General features: G+C 38.9%; 1 protein-coding gene across 1 annotated transcript; it reads left to right on the top strand.

Moving 5' to 3' along the window:
• Positions 1–99: 99 nt before the first annotated feature.
• Positions 100–18,678, top strand: CRELD2 (cysteine rich with EGF like domains 2). The gene is made up of 10 exons (XM_030549232.1): positions 100–399; positions 1,184–1,266; positions 2,321–2,431; positions 4,052–4,143; positions 5,543–5,719; positions 7,125–7,223; positions 9,468–9,551; positions 10,643–10,738; positions 12,042–12,182; positions 18,079–18,678. The coding sequence occupies exons 1-10, from the start codon at positions 244–246 to the stop codon at positions 18,135–18,137; spliced, it is 1,098 nt and encodes a 365-aa protein (XP_030405092.1). The 5' UTR covers positions 100–243; the 3' UTR covers positions 18,138–18,678.
• The last annotated feature ends 1,266 nt before the right edge of the window (positions 18,679–19,944 follow it).

Raw genomic sequence — 19,944 nt, 5'->3', positions numbered from 1 at the left:
CATTGGCCCCGAGCGTGGCGAGCTCTGATTGGACCACGTTCCTACGGGCTCACTGTCTGCTCCAATGGGCGCCGGGACTGGAGTACGCGTGGAGCTGACACGGAAATCCGAATGGGGCAGCAACTGGGCCCGGCAGGCTCGGTTTGCTGGTTGCTAGGGTGGCTGTGGGGGCTCGTGTGGCGCTGCCGGTAGCCGGCTCCTGAGCGAGGGGTGGCAGCGCCCCGCTCCCCCTGCCCCCGCGCCATGAGACCCTGCCCCCAGGGAGGCTACGCGCTGGTGGCCGCGGCGCTGGTGCTGTGCGCCGCGCTGCTGCTGATGCTGCCCCCCGCCCGGGGCGCCGGGCCGCGGCCCAGCCAGGCCTGCGCCACCTGCAGGGGCATCGCGGACCGCTTCAACCAGGTGGGGCTCGCGGGGGGCGGCCGAGGGAGCCGCAGAGCCGGGCGTTAGCCGGGCACTGTGTCCCCGGAGATGGAACCCAGGCGTCCGGGGCTCCGAGAGCGGGGCAGGCTCCCAGCCTTGCGCCACCTCCCCGGACAGAGCCTCGCTCCAGGGGTCTGGGGCAGCCGGTGCCCCACGCTGTACTGGGGCGAGATGCTCAGTTCGCATCTCGTTTTGGGGCTGCTGAGCTAATGGGGATTGAGACTTCGGCAAATTGGGCAGTGGTTCATTCGAGCGCTTCTCCGCCCGGTGTGGTGCGCCAGCTGCGGGAACGGGTCTGCTCCGGCTCTTCTGTCCTGTGTGTGTGAGAGAGAGAAACTGTATGTGGGGACATACATCCCAGTATTGAGATAAAATCCCGGCCCCTTTGACTTCAGTGAGGCTTGGATTTCATTCACATTCTCATATGGCAGCCAGAAAACCAATCTTAATAAAGACTATTCCAGAACCTTATTATGCAAATAACAATCTAGGTATCATGTACTATTTTAACTTACCTTTCTTTCCATCTGTTTTCTCCCTCTCACCCTGTTGCCTTTCATCCCTTTGTCTAATATAATATTTGATTGTAAGCTTCAAAATCTTGTTTTACGTTTTTGTAAGCACCTATCATAACTTCACATGTTGTGGAAGTTATAAATATTGCTTGCCTATTACACTTATTTGATTACTTTTTAATAGTTTCATATTATTTAATATTGTTTCAATAAAGCTTATTTTTAAAAAGTATTTTGTCTTCTCTTAGGGATTAGCCGATACAGCAAAAAAGAATTTTGGTGGTGGGAATACTGCTTGGGAAGAGAAAACCCTATCCAAGTATGAATCCAGGTACAGTATATCTATGGACGTTTACTTTGTGACTAAGCCATGCTTCTCATCTGCAATAACGTTATAGCATAAATACTGAACGCAATTTGTAGAATAATAAAATAAAAGCTATGTGTTCTTAATGATTTCTGATAAAATGGAACCAATCTGATATTTCCACGAGTAATAGCAGTTTTTGGTGAAGACTACAATCTGATTTTTATCACCACCACCAAAAACTAAGCTACGTTATCCCATTGAAAATCTTGTGAGGTTATTTAGCAATTTTATTGAGTAATGTTTTTTTTTCCTTTGTCAGAGCTATCATAGCCTTGATCATAATGCCAAACTGCTATCAAATGTGTTGCACTAGAGTTTGTTAAATAAAGAATTGCTCCCTAAATACCTGCACTATTGTAGAATGCAGTGTTGTTTTAGTATTGTTGGTCCCAGGATACTAGAGAGATAAGGAGTGTGAGATAATATCTTTTATTGGACCAACTTTGACAGACAGCAATCCAAAGGTCCAGACTTTCTTCCTGTTTGAATGCTTGAACGATTTTATACTTTATCTTTCCATTTCTTGCATATGCAGGATAAAAAACTTGCCAGTCTGAATTGCAGTCTTCTCTCAATCTGCAAATTCAGTATTGAATTTTGGTCTCTGGATAATAAGATGCTAGTCTGAAACTTCTAGATTTGAGTTACTACAAAAGTGTAGATGTATATTGCTTGTCGAAATCTGATTTTACGTTAGATAAATATTAAAAATATTGCGGTTGAGTGTTTTCTTTTTTTTCTTTGCAACTCACTATAATCTATAAATATAATTGGTAAAATTAAAGTGGTTCTTGTGATTTTGTTCTTCACTGGTACTGGCTTCTTAGTTGATGCAACATTAGCTAACTCTTTTTATGTTTCTGCAGGGGATGTTTTGTTGCTATATTTGGAAACTGGCCCAAATCACACCACAAAGTGATCATATAATAAAAGTTAAGAGTTTAGAGTCTAGATACTCAGTATCACATACCATTCTTAAATTTAATTTTAAACTTGTAACTTTTTTCACTTCTAGTGAAATCCGTCTTGTAGAGATCATAGAGAACTTGTGTGACAGCAGTAACTTTGAATGCAACAACATGGTAGAAGAGCATGAAGAACATATAGAGAACTGGTGGTTCAAACTGTAGGTAACAAAATCTCTAGTGAGTTCTTTATTTGTGGATAAATATCTAAGAGGACAATCCATCGTTACCAAATCCTCAGCCTCCCTCCCTCCCACTGTAATAACTCAGTAAGAAACTACTATATTTTTTTCTGTGGTTACTGATCAGTTAAGATTATGGAATCAGGGTAAACTGTGGAGAAAATTCATAGTGTAGCCATGATATTATTCTGATGTTATTTGATATTTATACTGCACCTTTCATTCCAAAGACTCTAAAAGCACTTTATTACTCTATATGCAAAGTATTATGAAATGCAGCAATCTCAGGACTGGAAGGTAGCACCCATTCGGCATGCAGTACAGCAATAAGGAAAGGTAGAAATTTAGCTAAGACACCGTGGCAAAACTTTCTTCTTAAAAATATCTTGAGATCTCAATTCTTGAGCAAAAAGACCTAGCTCTTCTTAAATTTGGAAAGATAATGTACAATAAATGGCATATTGTTCTGTTTACCTTGGATGGATAAGTTGCTAGATCTATGAGCCTGTGGAGTTTCTTGTTGTTTGTCCTAGATAAACATTACCTTAAAGACAATTCTTCTGTTTTTTTGTTGTTTTCCTGACTTACTAACTCACTCGATAGGAGGTTGATGCTAATGTGAGTCCAGGGATTTGATCCCTTGTGAACGTGTAGCATTTTTATAATAGTCTTCAGTACAATCCCATGATTTCTTTTACTGTTCCCATCCTGATCAATGGTTAAGATTTCTATGTACTACTATAATATAAATAAATAATCATACTTAGCGAGGATGGCTTTGTAGGATTCCATATCTCTTCTTCATAGTTCCAGACATTTTCTCAGTTTACGAGTAAAAAAGTAGCTCCTCTAACTGCCAGTTCTGCCAATTTAACCTGGGATTAGTAGGGCCGCTTGTGCTTGTATTACTTCATCATGTACTCCATCACATCTCTGCAGCCTGCCACTTCCTATAGTTCCCATTGGCCAGGAATGATGAACTGCAGCCACTGAGAGTTGCAGGGGGCTGAGCCTGCGGACTGTCAACGTCGGCGAAATGTCCTGTGGTCCGCAGTCGGCTTATCCTGATGGCCTGCATGCGGCCTACGGGCCATAGTTTGCCCACCGCAGGTTTAGACTATATTCCATACCTTAAGAAAAAAAATTAGCTGATTGGACTGTTCCCTCACTCTTTGCCTTTCCCTTTTTTTTTTTTTTAAGTCAGGGGATATGAAATAAAAAACTAAACTTTTTCTGTTTGTTACACATCTTTCATTATTTAAATAAAGTAATTTGGTTTTGGGATACCATCAGATTCTGGAAGGCTTCTGTCAGCTAGTCACTGAATTAACATAGTTCTTTCCATTGTTGACAAAAACAATTGTGATCCATTTTAAAATTATTTAATCTATATGTTTTGATTATTTTTATTCTGTCCTCCAAAACTGCAGTTCACTTTTTTTATAATAGTCAGCCAAGGTGAGAAGTTTGCCCATGTGCTACTTTTGAGAATTGTGTTAAACATGTGTATTTCAAACAGTAGAGTTCTGTTGAGTTGTGTGATGAGCTAGAAATGGGAATCTTTACTCCTTTTAAGAAATGAATGTCTTTATTATACAGAAAGAAGAAGTATCCTGACTTGTATAAATGGTTTTGTATAGAAACTACTGAAGTTTGCTGTCCTTCTGGAACATATGGACCAGACTGCCTTGGTATTTCTTTAAATTTAAAATTACAGTAATTTTAAGCCCATGAGTATATTGTCTCTGTTTTGTCCAGTCATCTAATGCTTGTCTGTCCTGAATTGCTTTGTAAAAAATAGAACCTTGTTGGAGACTCCATCTGACTTAATGGGGGTCCAGATCAAAAGAGGTGAGAAGGAAGTGGTGCCTTGAAGTGGGGGCTGAGCAGGCAGAACCATAACAGTGAGGCAAAAAGAAGGGTTAGTGCCCAGATACCATGATGATATTTACAATAGTAGTATAGTAAATAGCAAGAATTGTGTGGATATATGGAAGTAATGTAGCTGAAGGATGGAGCAGCAGTTGAGAGGCCAGAGATGGCAAAGCATCCTGGAGACCGCTGGGGAAGATACAGGCAAATCCACAGTTGAGGGTCAGGTGGAAGGGAGAGTAGGAGAAATGGGAAGGGAGGCAGCTGGAGAGGTTTAGGAACAGCAGCAGAGGAGGCACAGTAGCTAGGTGATTCTGGAAAAAGAGTAGGAGAAGTAGATGGGAAGAGGAATGGGTTAGATCAAAGTGACACTGCATCTATGAGAGAACTACAGACCTGGCTGAGTGGCAGGCCAAGGATGCCCTCTAAAGTGATGTCATGGTAATAGGCTTAGCTCAAAAATGGACCTCTCTTATAAGTAGTGCCATTAATACCTACCTGCAGTTGAAATCTAATCATTCTTCACAATCCAGCTATCTTTTTGTTAGTTGCTAAATAGATGAAGCCTGATTATATGAATTCCAAGTTACATGAAATTTATTTGTTTTCCTGAAACCCAAATTCACTGAAGTGGAATTAACTTAGTCAAAATTCCAGTAAGCAGCTATTTTATATTGGCGCTGGTTGGAGTTGAAACATTTGGATGTGCAAGTGAGCAAAGGGTTGGTCTATTCCTCAGTCTAGGCCTCTTTGCTGCCTTTTTTCAGGAAATCTGTTTTCTTAAATCTATTTTTCAAGAAATGATATAAAAAGAAATTCAGTACAACAGGTAAACTCCAGATAACTCCAAAATTCTTATGAAAACCAATCTTTATCTGAAACACATTATTTTAATGTCGGATGTCCCTGAGACATTGATTATTGGCATTGACCTGTATACTGAAGTACAAAATGAAGACCCTGTCATGGAACTTTTTTTTTTTTTTGGTTTCAAGAGTAGAACACAACTAATGAGGAGGTTCTGCACATGATGTGATCTTCCAACATGAAAAATAAATTCCCCTTCACTTTTTATTGGCTAATTTGGGAATGGATGGGTAATAGAAGGGTTGGGGTTGGAAGGAGATAGAAAATACACGTGTTTAGAATTTCAAGGTGTCCCCCCTCCCCCACAGTAATGAAAAGTTCTAAGTTATAATGTTTTAACCCTCTTTATAGCATGTCGCGGTGGATCAGAAAGGCCTTGCCATGGAAATGGTAAATGTGATGGAGATGGCACTAGAGGTGGGGATGGATCATGCAGTTGTAACAGGGAGTACACAGGAGAGTTTTGTCTAGAATGCACTGATGGTTATTTCAGCATCCTGAAAAATGACACACATTCTGTTTGTGCAGGTAACTAGCATTTGCTTACCTCTTTGTGTAACCCTTTGTTAGTAATTAAGAATTCTGATATATTTAATAAAATATCTTAGAAAATCATGCAAGCAGAGGATCTAAGATGACAAGAAATGAGGAAAAAAAAATCAGAATGTTAGATTACTGTGTCTTAGTGAGACGCATCAGTCATGCACATATTCCATTGTGCTGGAGTATCTGAGGATCTGGCAAATCATTCTTCTGAACGTTCTTTGTTTTTTTGTTAATCTGTTCTGATAGTAATCTTTAACTTTGTAGCATAATTCAGTTATTAAATTTAACTATTGATTTTAATTGCAGAGATAATATATTAAAATATGTAGCAAATATCCTATGAAATTTTAACCTTAGGTTACCATATGGTGGTCTACTTTATAGCCTGTGTAATAGTCTATCCTGGTCACTTCACAATATTTTTAGCCAAAATCCATTTGAGTCCCATCTAAAACAAAAAACCTCACAGTTGTATATCTTGATTCTAACGCTCTAATTTTGCAATTCAGTTGAGAGCAGATTTATTTAGTAGCTTAAAAAACCTGATTGTAGGATTTAACTAAAAATGTTACTTAACGTTAACTGAACTATTAGTAGCACTATTTAGCAGTGTTTTAATGCAGTTCTGTAGCACTTTTTTTCCCCATCTAACTTGATTCATATTATGATCTAAAGAAATTTATCCAGTAGTATCAAATCCTAATACTGGATGCATAGCATGTTTCACCAGGCCTTTTGAGGTCAGCCATCTCAGGTGGTTGGGTCCTAAAGAAAAATTGGGTGCTAAAAAAAATTAAGTTTGCTGATTCAGTAGATAGCACTGCTCTGGATTAGTAGTAAACTAGTGCCCCAACACTGTATTAGTGAACAAAGGGTTGCAGCAGTTGCCATATTTCTGATGAGAGGTGAAATTGGTTCTAATCACTTTCAGTGATCAAATAATCTCATGGCTCTCTTCTCAGCACAAGGCTGCCAACCTCTCTGTACTTACTAAGTTCTAATGTGGGTAACTACTTTCTGTCCCACCTCATGTAGTTAGTTTCACTTGACTTTATTCTTCATTAAAATTATGCAAAATACAAAAACAAAAATTCCAGCTTCTTGTATAGTGTTTCTAGTTAAAGTGCTTGCTCTCTTCCGCTTTATAGGTAGTCAGATATTGGTAGTGGGTGAATGGAAGTGTGTGTCATTAAAAATAAGATAGCATATGATGTTTATAAAAACTCAAATTTATTCTGAAGCATCATATTTATACATTAATGTGATCAGTTAGTTTCAGGTAAATCCTACTACTTGGTTGCCTGAAGACTTAATCTTTCTGAAAGAAAATCTAATTTGTTTAAAGCATAAGTTAATGTAGCTCTGACTGCTAAAAATCTTTTTCCAGCTTGCCATGATGCTTGTAAAACTTGCACTGGCTCAACTGACAAAGACTGCAAGGATTGTAAAGAGGGCTGGATCAAAAATGAGGACGAAACCTGTGTGGGTAAGCAAGATCTTGTCCACACTAACACAAAGTTTAAATGCATTTTAAAAAATAATTGAACCTAACATTGATAAGCTTAGACCACATCAGTTTGACACCATTCCACTATAAGAGCATTTATGATATCCTTTTGGAAACTAGCTCAGATGTGTTCTGTGATTTATGGAAGTCTCTTGATTCCTGACTTGTAACATAATGCATGGAACAAGTAATGTGAACTGAAAGCTTGCATCTGTAATCCACTGAACCATGAGTGTGTGTGTGTAAAATATATATATATATATAATCACATCACACTTGGTGATAAATGTGGTTACATTTGAATACTAAATATTTTTAATTAGTACTTTAGAAATACCTTGAATGCCATCGTACTATGTATTGTGGGATTGCCCAAGAGAATTGATAGAAAAGTTATGCAGAAAACTGATGCCATCTCCATGCTACTGTATATCTAAACAATGCTAGTAGGGTTTAAAGCTGTCAGAACTCTGTAAAGGTGTAGTATAGAGCCGAGGTTCTCAAACTGAGGTCCTTGGACTGCCAATGGTCCACGAGCTCCATTCAGGTGGTCTGCAGATAATTCCCTCTAAGGTGCGTGCCTGGGTGCCCACACATGAAAGAATGGAAGGGCACCCACCTAATTAGCAGAGCCACATAGGCGTTGCTTCGCTAATTAGGTGCCTGCACTCTGGAGAAGACGCACATGTAAGGTGAAGTGGTGGCCTTGGGGAGGAATGGGGGTAAGTGGGAGAGGATAGTAGGGGTTAGAAGAGGAGGTGGGGGGAATTTGGGACGTGCAGGGCTGTGGTGACCAGAGAAAGAGGTGACTTTCCCCAGCTCCAGGGCTGCAGCTGCCGGGGAGAGACTCCTCTCCTTCCCAGCCTCAGCTCAGGGAGCTGCTATGGCAGAGGAGAGAGGGAGAGACACTCCCCGCACCCCCTCCCCAGCCCCAGCAAAGAGAGAGGGCATATCCATTGCATTAGAAAGGTAAGACTACTGATATTAAAATATGAGTTGTGTGCTTTTATTTGTAGAACAACAAAACCATCTATTATTAAGCTTTTATTTATTTATATATATATATATATATATAGTGCTTTTTATTTGGAGAGAAGAACAGAGGACATACAAATAAAAAGCACTAATATATAGTGCTTTTATCCACTTTTTAGTTTAGTGGACTTGCATACTTTCCTTGAATTCACAGCCAAAATGAGCATGTACTTGGTTTCCTAAAGTGGCATTAATGTTCAACATGGCTTGTTAATCACACTTAATTTCTTCTCCAATCCTGTATTGTACTTTCCTCTTCAATCTTGTATCTTTAACACCACTTAGAGCACTTTGCTGGCTTGGTAACATGGGAGCAGCAAAAGCAGAAGTGTTCTAGTGAGGTAGAAGTGACTGTCTGAATATTGCAAGTTACATACAGTAGAACCTCAGAGTTACGAACACCTTGGGAATGGAGGTTGTTCGTAACTCTTAAACGTGTGCAACTCTGAACAAAATGTTATGGTGGTTCTTTCAAAAGTTTACAACTGAACATTGACTTAATGCAGCTTTGAAACTTCACTATGTAGAAGGAAAATGCTGCTTTTGGCCATCTCAATTTAAATGAAACAAGCACAGAAACAATTTCCTTGTCTTGTCAAATCTTTTTTTAAGTTTTCCCTTTGTTTTTTTTAATAATTTACATTTTAATACAGTGTACTGTATTTGCTTCTTTTAGTCTCTGCTGCTGCCTGATTGCATACTTCTGGTTCCAAATGAGATGTGTGGTGATGGGTCAGTTCATAACTCAGGGATTCGTAACTCTAAGGGTCTAGTTTATCTGATTAGTGTAGGAGAATGCAGACCTCCAAGTGTTAGACTTGGGAACACATAGGATGTGAGGTTTTCTCAATCTCAGTTGCTTTTAATTTAACTTGAAATCATTCCAGTCTGAAGTGTCTGTCTTGCTGTTGCTCTAAACAGAATGAAGCTTCATTAGTACTTGAGTGTCAAATATACATTTCCAAGTTGGGCAAATTAATATTAGGCATTGAAAGCTTTTTGCTTTCAGGACATTGTGGGCCTGATGCAACCCCATTGGGTGGGAGTCAATAGGAGTCTTTCTATTAACTTCAGAGGACTTGGATCATGACCTGTTTTTTTTTTTTAAAAGTAGTTCTTACAGGATGTTTAAGATTAACAGTTAAACATTATGCTAACTGTTAACCTATGTCATTTCTTACGTTTCAGATGTGGATGAATGTGCTGTAGAGGCTTCTCCTTGCAAAGATGATCAGTACTGTCTAAACACAAATGGATCTTTTATATGCAAAGGTTTCCTTTCAATTACCTTAACATTTAGAATAATATTTGATCTGTATAGAATGGAACAACTTCTGTTATTTTCTTCTGTTAGACAAGCGTGACTAATACTATTGATTCAAAAATACCCATATTAATTTAACTATAATTTTTTTCTGTCCTAACCACAAGTTAGAATAAGAGGATTTGCTGTTTGTGTCCTCTTCCTTTTTTCATATTTCATTTTGAGGGATGTTTGTATATTTGACAGTATCTGTAGTGTGTCTTGAAGTTTGTCACTGGTGTTCAGAATCTGAATGTATTAATGACGCATACTGCCATTTTGTTACAGCCTTGTCTACATCACCATTATAAATCAACTTTGTTTATAAGACAGTTAAAGCCTCTTATACTATTTGTAGCAGTAAATGATATAGTTACACCTAGAATACCATTAATTATTTTCAGCTTTTCCTTGCTCATAGTTTTCTGAAACTTTCTTTATTGATCAAACTTTCTGTGCTTGGTTTCAACTTAAAGTGGACTCTTCTGAAATGCTTGAAGAAAACTAAATATATATTTCCATTTCACGAAGTCCTCACAATGTAAACTAAACTAATGTACTGTTGCCATGTTAAACCCTCACTGCAGAAAACTGTCTGGCTACATAGTAGAAACTATTCAGCTTAATAATGGGTAACAGCCACTGCCCACAGGGAATGTTTATAAATGTTATTAACCAGCACAGGCAGTTTCTTTTCATGTTCTTTTTTTCCTTTTTAAATCAAGGAAGCTGAATTACCCTCTTCCCCAAAATCCAAATTGAAGATTACAAAATTAAATGCACAACAGTGAAGAAACTAATTTGGAGCTCATCAGGGGCTGTCCTATTGTTCAATTAAGCACTCTTATAATAGTGCCCAGTCCTGATTGGGAAGAGATGGAGAGGAGCCTATAGGTGGTTTCATGTTGAACATGTGAACGAGTTAGTATTATTTTGGGAACTATAATTTCTTTCACACCCTCCTTACTGATGTAAATTTGTGAGCTTAAGTTCAAGATACAGTCTTTTCTATTTACATCTCATCTGCATTCTGGTATACATTTATGGTGTTTTGTTTTAGCATGCGATACTAGCTGTGTAGGCTGCACAGGAGAAGGTCCTGGCAAATGTAAAAACTGCTTGTCTGGATACACAATAGAAGATGAAAAGTGTACAGGTTAGTTGGATTTTTGAGTTACTCTTAATGTACTGTAGTGCACTTGCTGGATCAACACATGTCCCAAAAGCTGGAATACTAGATGGGTTATTGTTGAGTGTCTCTCTTTAATGTTAGTCTGTTAGAGCTTCAGGTTTGGAAATGCTTCAAAATGTTTCATAAAATAAAAAGCTCAGCAGACCACTGGTTTTATGTAACAATAGAGCTCCCTTCTAATATACAGACACTCTGCATGTGGCTAAACTGATCTACAGCAAAGCCTAAAAAACTAGACACTGCTACACAGGGGGAAAAGGTATTGCATTTAACACTTACTGTTTATTCCTGGTATATCCATTATAGTGACAAGATAACTCATTCAAGAGAGTCAAACGTATAGTCGTCGTGATTTCTTACCTGAATTACTGTACATGCTCGCGTTATGCAGTCTCTAAGCTTTAATTTTTATTAAAGGCAAGCTTGCAAATGTGAACAGTGTAGTTTGTCATGTCTGCCAGAGTTAGCAGGCAGTCTGAAACAATGCTGCAGACATGTGGACTCTGTCTCCTATTAATCTAATTAGAGTGGAAACTCTGAAGCTCCAGGATGATAATTTGACACTGAAGTATTTCATTGGTGGTTACTTTGGCATTGGGAAAAGGGATGGAGTGAAGCCCTGGAAATGGGAGTTACTGGGAGAAGGAAATTTGGAGAGAAGAACAGAGGACATACAAAGAAGGAGCAAAACAGTGGAGGGAAGATTTAAAAAAAAAAAAAAAAGGAAAAAGGCATAAGTACTGATGGCCTAAAGAGGAGCATTTTCTTACTGAATGTGACCGTATAGTACTGAAAAAATAGTTTACTACACAAAGCCTCTAATCTTCCCTCAACATCTGTGCAAATCTTCAACTGACATCTGTGAGATTTGCTGTATATTGAGACGAGTACAAAGTCCTGAACTTATCCCACCCCATGAAGTACAATCAAACATGGAATCGGCACACTCCTCCCAATGAGTTTGACATCTCTGTCTGAAGTCAGCAGAATCAAGACAGGTTACTCTGACAGAAATCAAAACTATGGGCAGCATTTCTGCCTTCTTCAGTACTGAGGAGCAGTAAATGAATATACTAGAAGGCCCTTGACATCCACAGAGGAAGAGAGCAATGTTTGTCTTCCCCTGTTGAAATTAAATATGTCTTGAAAGTTCTTTGCAAACCCCCTACGTAGCTGATTGTTGGACACTTACATGGGACTGGGTGCTAGCAGTTTTCACTATAAATGAAACAATTACTTGTTTTAAAGCAGTTAATTTCTTTTTTAGATATTGATGAGTGTAACCTTGCTGAAAAGGTGTGTTTAAGAGAAAACGAAGACTGTATTAATACCCCGGGCAGTTACAAATGTGTCTGTTCAGAAAGCTTTGAAGAAAAAGATGGTATTTGTGTTCAGATTGAAAAAACAGGTGAGTGATTTAAAAAAAGGCCCTTAAACTAAAAGTACTTTAGTACAGCATGCCTAACATACAGACTTAGAAGGTGTGAATACTCTACAGCTTTGTCACTATATTTGTTCTGAGAGTATCCTGTCACTTCCACTTCCTCATCTGTGGGTGCATGTATACACATCCATCAACCCTTAATCTGGGCCTCCTTTTTTGATGTCTTTAATTTTAAGTTGTTTGTGGGTAGAGGAGGCATTCCCAGATAGGAAGTATCAGTCTTTAATTGTATTGTCTTCCTCTTTCTATTTGATAGTACCTTTCCTTCTACTACTTGTGATTTTTGTTGTACCCTTTGGAGAGAGACCCTCTTGTGTAAGGTGTCAAACAAAATCTATACCAGAGTCTTTCATATTGTAGCTTTTTTCGGAATCCTCTCCAGTTTAACAAGAATTTGTGGTCTGGAGAAAAAACCTTACTATGAGAGACTTAATGAGATCAGTCCATGAAGTTCAAAGAGAAGACTCTGGGGGGACTTAATCAGAGTCTGGAAGTACCTACACAAGGAGAAGATATCGGATACCTGAGAGCTCTTTATTTTGGCAGACAAAGGCATAACTAGATCCAATGGTTGGAAGTTGACGCTAGAAAATGCACATTTGAAATAGGGTGCAAATTTTTAGGTTAGGGAAATAACCACTGGAACAAATCACTAATGGATGTTACAGATTTTCTGTCACTTGAAACAGTGGTTCTCAACAAGGGTTATGTATACCCTTAGGAGTACATAGAGGTCTTCTTGGGAGTACATCAACTCATCTAGATATTTGTCTAGTTTTATAATAGACTATATAAAAAGCACTAATGAAATCAGTACAAATTGAAATTTCATACAGTGACTCGTTTATACTGCTGAATATATGAGACACTGAAATATAAGTACAATATTTATATTCCAATTGATTTATTTTATAATTATATGATAAAAATGAGAAAGTAAGCAATTTTTCAGTAATAGTGTGCTGTGACACTTCTGTATTTTTGTCTGATTTTGTAAGCAAGTAGTTTTTAAGTGAGATGAAACTTGGGGTACGCATGACAAATCAGACTCCTGAAAGGGGATAGTAGTATGGAAAGATTGAGAGCCACTGAAAAGATAAGAACATAAGAACGGTCATACCGGGTCAGATCAAAGGTCCATCTAGCCCAGTATCTGTCTACCGACAGTGGCCAATGCCAGGTGCCCCAGAGGGAGTGAATTTAACAGGCAATGATCAAGTGACTTCTCTCCTACCATCCATCTCCATCCTCTGACAAACAGAGGCCAGGGACACCATTCCTTACCCATCCTGGCTAATAACCATTTATGGACCTAACCACCATGAATTTATCCAGTTCTCTTTTAAACACTGTTATAGTCCTAGCCTTCACAACCTCCTCAGGTAAGGAGTTCCAGAAGTTGACTGTGCGCTGCATGAAGAACAACTTCCTTTTATTTGTTTTAAATTGCTGCCTATTAATTTCATTTGGTGACCCCTAGTTCTTGTATTATGGGAATAAGTAAATAACTTTTCCTTATCCACTTTCTCCACATCACTCATGATTTTATATACCTCTATCATATCCCCCCTGAGTCTCCTCTTTTCCAAGCTGAACAGGCCTAGCCTCTTTAATCTTTCCTCATGTGGGACCGTCTCCAAAACCCTAATCATTTTAGTTGCCCTTTTCTGAACCTTTTGTAGTGCCAGTGTATCTTTTTTGAGGTGAGGAGACCACATCTGTACACAGTATTTGAGATGTGGGCGTACCATGGATTTATATAAGGGCCATAATATATTCTCAGTCTTATTCTCTATCCCCTTTTTAATGATTCCTAACATCCTGTTTGCTTTTTTGACTGTCTCTGCACACTGCGTGGACATCTTCAGAGAACTGTCCATGATGACTCCAAGATCTTTTTCCTGACTCATTGTAGCTAAATTAGCCCCCATCATATTGTATGTATAGTTGGGGTTATTTTTTCCAATGTGCATTACTTTACATTTATCCACGTTAAATTTCATTTGCCATTTTGTTGCCCAATCACTTAGTTTTGTGAGATCTTTTTGAAGTTCTTCACAGTCTGCTTTGATCTTAACTATCTTGAGTAGTTTAGTATCATCTGCAAACTTTGCCACCTCACTGTTTACCCCTTTCTCCAGATCATTTATGAATAAATTGAATAAGATTGGTCCTAGGACCAACCCTTGGGGAACACCACTAGTTACCCCTTTCCATTCTAAAAATTTACCGTTTATTCCTACTCTTTGTTCCCTGTCTTTTAACCACTTCTCAATCTATGAAAGGACCTTCCCTTTTATCCCATGACAGCTTAATTTACGTAACAGCCTTTGGTGAGGGACCTCGTCAAAGGCTTTCTGAAAATCTAAGTATACTATGTCCACTGGATCCGCCTTGTCCACATGTTTTTTGACCCCTTCAAAGAACTCCAATAGATTAGTAAGACACGATTTCACTTTACAGAAACCATGTTGACTATTGCTCAACAGTTTGTTTTTCTATATGTCTGACAATTTTATTCTTAACTATTGTTTCGACTAATTTGCCCGGTACTGATGTTAGACTTACCGGTCTGTAATTGCCGGGATCACCTCCAGAGCACTTTTTAAATATTGGCGTTACATTAGCTAACTTCCAGTCATTGGGTACCGAAGCCGATTTAAAAGAGAGGTTACAAATCTTAGTTAATAGTTCTGCAACTTCAGATCTGAGTTCTTTCAGAACTCTTGGGTGAATGCCATCTGGTCCCGGTGACTTGTCAATGTTGAGTTTATCAATTAATTCCAAAACCTCCTCTAGTGACACTTCAATCTGTGACAGTTCCTCAGATTTGTCACCTACAAAAGCCAGCTCAGGTTTGGGAATCTCCCTAACATCCTCAGTCGTGAACACTGAAGCAAAGAATCCATTTAGTTTCTCCTCAATGACTTCTTCATCTTTAAGCGCTCCTTTTGTATCTCGATCATCACGGGGGCCCACTGGTTGTCTAGCAGGTTTCCTGCTTCTGATGTACTTAAAAAACATTTTGTTATTATCTTTGGAGTTTTTGGCTAACCGTTCTTCAAACTCCTCTTTGGCTTTTCTTATTACACTCTTACACTAAATTTGGCAGTGTTTATGCTCCTTTCTATTTGCCTCACTGGGATTTGACTTCCGCTTTTTAAAGGAAGTCTTTTTATCTCTCACTGCTTCTTTTACATGGTTGTTAAGCCATGGTGGCTCTTTTTTAGTTCTTTTACTGTGTTTCTTAATTTGGGGTATACATTGAAGTTGGGCCTCTATTATGATGTCTTTAAAAAGCGCCCATGCAGCTTGCAGGGATTTCACTTTAGTCACTGTACCTTTTAACTTCTGTTTAACTAACCCCCTCATTTTTGCATAGTTCCCCCTTTTGAAATTAAATGCCACAGAGTTGGGCTGTTGAGATATTCTTCCCAGCACAGGGGTGTTGAATGCTATTGTATTATGGTCACTATTTCCAAGCAGTCCTGCTATAGTTACCTCTTGGACCAGCTCCTGAGCTCCACTCAGGATTAAATCGAGAGTTGCCTCTCCTCTTGTGGGTTCCCGTACCAGCTGCTCCATGAAGCAGTCATTTAAAGTATGGAGAAATTTTATCTCTGCATTTTGTCCTGAAGTGAAATGTTCCCAGTCAATATGGGGATAATTGAAATCTCCCACTATTATTGGGCTCCTAATTTTGATAGCCTCTCTAATTTCTCTTAGCATTTCATCATCACTATTACTGTCCTGGTCAGGTGGTCGATAATAGATCCCTAATGTTATATTTTTATTAGAGCATGACATTTCTATCCATAGAGACTCTATGGAACATGTGGATTCGCTTAAGATTTTTACTTCATTTGAATCTACATTTTTCTTTCACATATAGTGCCACTCTCCCTCCCCACCTCCCTGCACAACCTGTTCTGTCCTCCTGATATATTTTGTACCCCGGAATGATTGTGTTCCATTGATTACTCTCAGTCCACCAGGTTTCTGTGATGTCTTTTATATCAATATCCTCCTTTATCACCAGGCACTCTAGTTCACCCATCTTATTATTTAGACTTCTAGCATTTGTGTACAAGCACTTTTAAAAACTTGTCCCTGTTTATTTGTCTGCCATTTTCTGATGTGTCAGATTCCTTTTTATGTCACTGTTTATCATCTGATCTGGCCCTTACGTTATTCTTCCATTCTCTGCTCCTGACTATAACCTGGAGATTCTCTATCATTAGACTCTCCCCTAAGAGAAGTCTGTGTCCAATTCACATGCTCCTCTGCAGCAGTTGGCTTCCCCCCATCTCCTAGTTTAAAAACTGCTCTACAACCTTTTAATGTTTAGTGCCAGCAGTCTGGTTCCACTTCGGTTTAGGTGGAGTCCATCTCTCCTGTATAGGCTCCCCCCATCCTGAAAGTTTCCCCAGTTCCTAGTGAACGTAAACCCCTCCTCTCTACACTATCGTCTCATCCATGCATTGAGACTCTGAAGCTCTGTCCGCCTACCTGGCCCTGCTTGTGGAACGGGGAGCATTTCTGAGAATGCCACTATAGAGGTTCTGGATTTCAGTCTCTTCCCTAGCAGCCTAAATTTGGCTTCCAGGACATTTCTCCTACCCTTCCCTATGTCATTGGTACCTACATGTACCACGACCACCGGCTCCTCTCCAGCACTACACATAAGTCTGTCTAGATGCCTCGAGAGATCCACAACCTTTGCACTAGGCAGGCAAGTCACCATACGGTTCTCCCGGTCATCACAAACCCAGCTATCTACGTTTCTGATGATCGAATCTCCCATTACTAACACCTGCCTTTTCCTAGTAACTGGAGTTCCCTCCCCCAGAGAGGTAACCTCAGTGTGAGAGGCAACCCCAGCACCATCTGGAAGGAGGGTCCCAACTATGGGAAGGTTTCCCTCTGCTCCCATTGACTGCTCTGCTTCCCTGGGCCTTTCATCCTCCTCATACTTTAATCTGACCACATTATTGAGCTTGATGCCAGGAAATCTATGACCTGTAATATGGGGGATCTGACAGTCACACTAAGTGGTGATGGTCCCTGTTGATTTTCTTAGTCCATGTGAGCCATATTGTGCAAAAGTCCTTCTTAACCCTTCCTAAATTCATGAAGGATTGAGCTATGCTTGCTTTCAGTATAATTTTCACTAAGTAGCTAAGTTAGCCACACGTGTGTGTGCAGTCTTAACTGTGTTCTCTGCGTCTGACCTACAGCCCACTAAAATCAGTAGAAATATTCCCATTTACTTCAGTGGGCTTTGGATCAGGTATTTTGAGTTTAACACAGAATACAGATATATTACATGTTCACAATGTGAATTAATGGGGTTATAACTCAGAATGTTCAAAAGGCACTTATTTCCCTGTTAAGTGTCAGTCTTCTACACATGTTTGGGATATAGGTACAAGAGTTTTTTTTGTTTTAATTGAAAGAGGGTGTCTCTCCTTGTTATCAAAATACCTGAATTGCTTATTCTTAAACTTAAGTCAAAATTATAATACACTGAAAACAAAGGCTTAAAACAGAAAAAGCTATGCTGCTGCTATTGTGATTGCTTCTGCTATAAGTTCATTCTAATTAAGTCCTTTGGAACATATATGATATAGAAACACTGGCTCCAGTAAGCATAGGCTCCGTAGACTGGAACCAGGAGACTAATACAAGCAGGCCTCTCCCCAACATGGCTTGACACATGTTGCTGGTTCTTTCTTGATGGGTACTCTTCAGTAGTTTCTCTTAACACAGTAACTTCCCAGAGTCAAAAGGTGACAAATATGGTGGTACTTATTGTAAAATGTAATTAGAGGCTTTATTCTAACTGAGACACTTCTTACAGGAGAAGAAGTAGAGACATTAGCAACTGCACCTCCATCTGCTGGACATGAAGACTTATGATCTGCATTCCAAAGCAAGACATTAATATCTACACTTTAAATTATTGGACTGAAGTGCTGTTTACCTGATGTACTATGGAAATGGTGTTGAATATTCAGGTTGCCAGTATGATTATTTTGGAAACCGATAGTGATGAATTGCCCTACCAGCTGCATTTCTTCATTCACTGAAATAATTGCCACTCTTATACAGGTTTAATAAAACCTTCAAACTACAAACCTCACTCTAGATGGATAAAGTATAGCATTTGTTTGAATTGGTGTAAATGATTTTAAAACAGTTTATTCTTAAGAAATCTGCCTATTTCTCTTTCTAGCATCTATTAGGAATGATCATCCTTTTAGAAGGGCTTAAGTTTATGCTGAACTTCATAATTCAAACAAAATGGACTGACCATCTGGGGACTTCTGCCATGAATATTTTTTCTATACTAGAATTTGGCTTTTAGAAACTGTAAAAGGGAGTCTTTTTGGAAAACTCTTGTCTTAAATGAAAGCAGAATGCCTAATATTGCATTCAATAAAGATTTATTTTGACTGGTGCGAGTCTCAAGTTGCAGAATATCTCCATGCTCTGCTTTAAATGGAAGTTATAGGGGAAAGTAGATGAAAGGAGAAAGATTAGTTTGCAGTTTCAGTAATGGGAGAAAAGTGCTCTCATTATCTGAGCAAACTTAGTGGCATGTTTCTTCAGGAAGTTGTCTACAAAACCAGATGAGTTCAAATTTCTCCTAAATAAAGTGGTTACATTAAATGTTGTACTAGATGTTGTACCTACCTGAGGCATGGTCCCTGCACCAAAGAGCTCATAGTTGTAAGCAGCTGCGTCTTTGGGGTTGCTTGAAATCTGTTTTCACTAGATACTACATAGGCACAACAGTAACTACTTTGCTGATGTGTATACCGTGCACAATTATATTATTAGTATCTTCCCAATGACAAAGCAATGGGTTATATTGAAACTAATGTTACTATTTATATTAATTCTTCCTTTGGCAGTCTTGTCTTTAGTGAATTGTACTAGGTGCAGTTTAAGTATGTAATATCTGAACTTTTCCATGTGCCAATTGATGTAAAAATCATCTTTAACAATGAGCTTGACAGTGCTAGTGTCTTCAAAAATAGTGATACGAATTTATATACTAAGACTCAGCACATGGTAGCACAAACATTGAAAATGAAGCTTGTTCCTTTACATTTTTTTTTTTGTGTGTGAAGTTTTTAAAATGAGTTTGTGCTACCATTGCCTGCTCTTGGGAAAAACCAGTTCAACCACTGGATTTCTAGAGCATCAGAACCGCTTTTACCCTAAGTCCCAGAAAAGCATCAGTGACTGTGTCTTCCCATTGACAAATAGAATTAAGTTGCATTCTTAGGAGGGAACTGTGGGGAAGAATTGATTGGAAAAAGTGAAGGTAGAGCTGGACATAAGGTAAACCTAAAAATCTAAGTTTAGTGTATGTTCACAATGTGTCCTAAAAGCTGCCATCTTACAAAACTTAATACATTGGACAAAGGCAAGAAGAATGATTAGAGCAAGGAAGATAATCTTAGGAGCTACACCCTTAAGCAATCTGAGAAGCAGGGTCATGTTTACAGTAAGCAAACTGGGAGATAATTAGAGCTTCAGCAGGAGCACTAGCTGTAGCAAGAGCAGGAAAAAATATCTCTGGTCTTGTTTACATTGCAGAGTTGTTTATTGCCAAAAGCAGTAAAACAGTGGAGGTGTACACCCTACAGTGCCACTTTTGGCAACAAAACTATTCCATTTTGGTGACAAAATAAAACTAACTTGCTGAGAGGCATAA

This window comes from Gopherus evgoodei, chromosome 1 (genome assembly GCF_007399415.2).
Source record: "Gopherus evgoodei ecotype Sinaloan lineage chromosome 1, rGopEvg1_v1.p, whole genome shotgun sequence".
NCBI classification, from domain to species: domain Eukaryota; kingdom Metazoa; phylum Chordata; order Testudines; family Testudinidae; genus Gopherus; species Gopherus evgoodei.
Note: the sequence above shows the minus strand (reverse complement) of the source record. Positions and strands in the feature narration are given on the sequence as shown.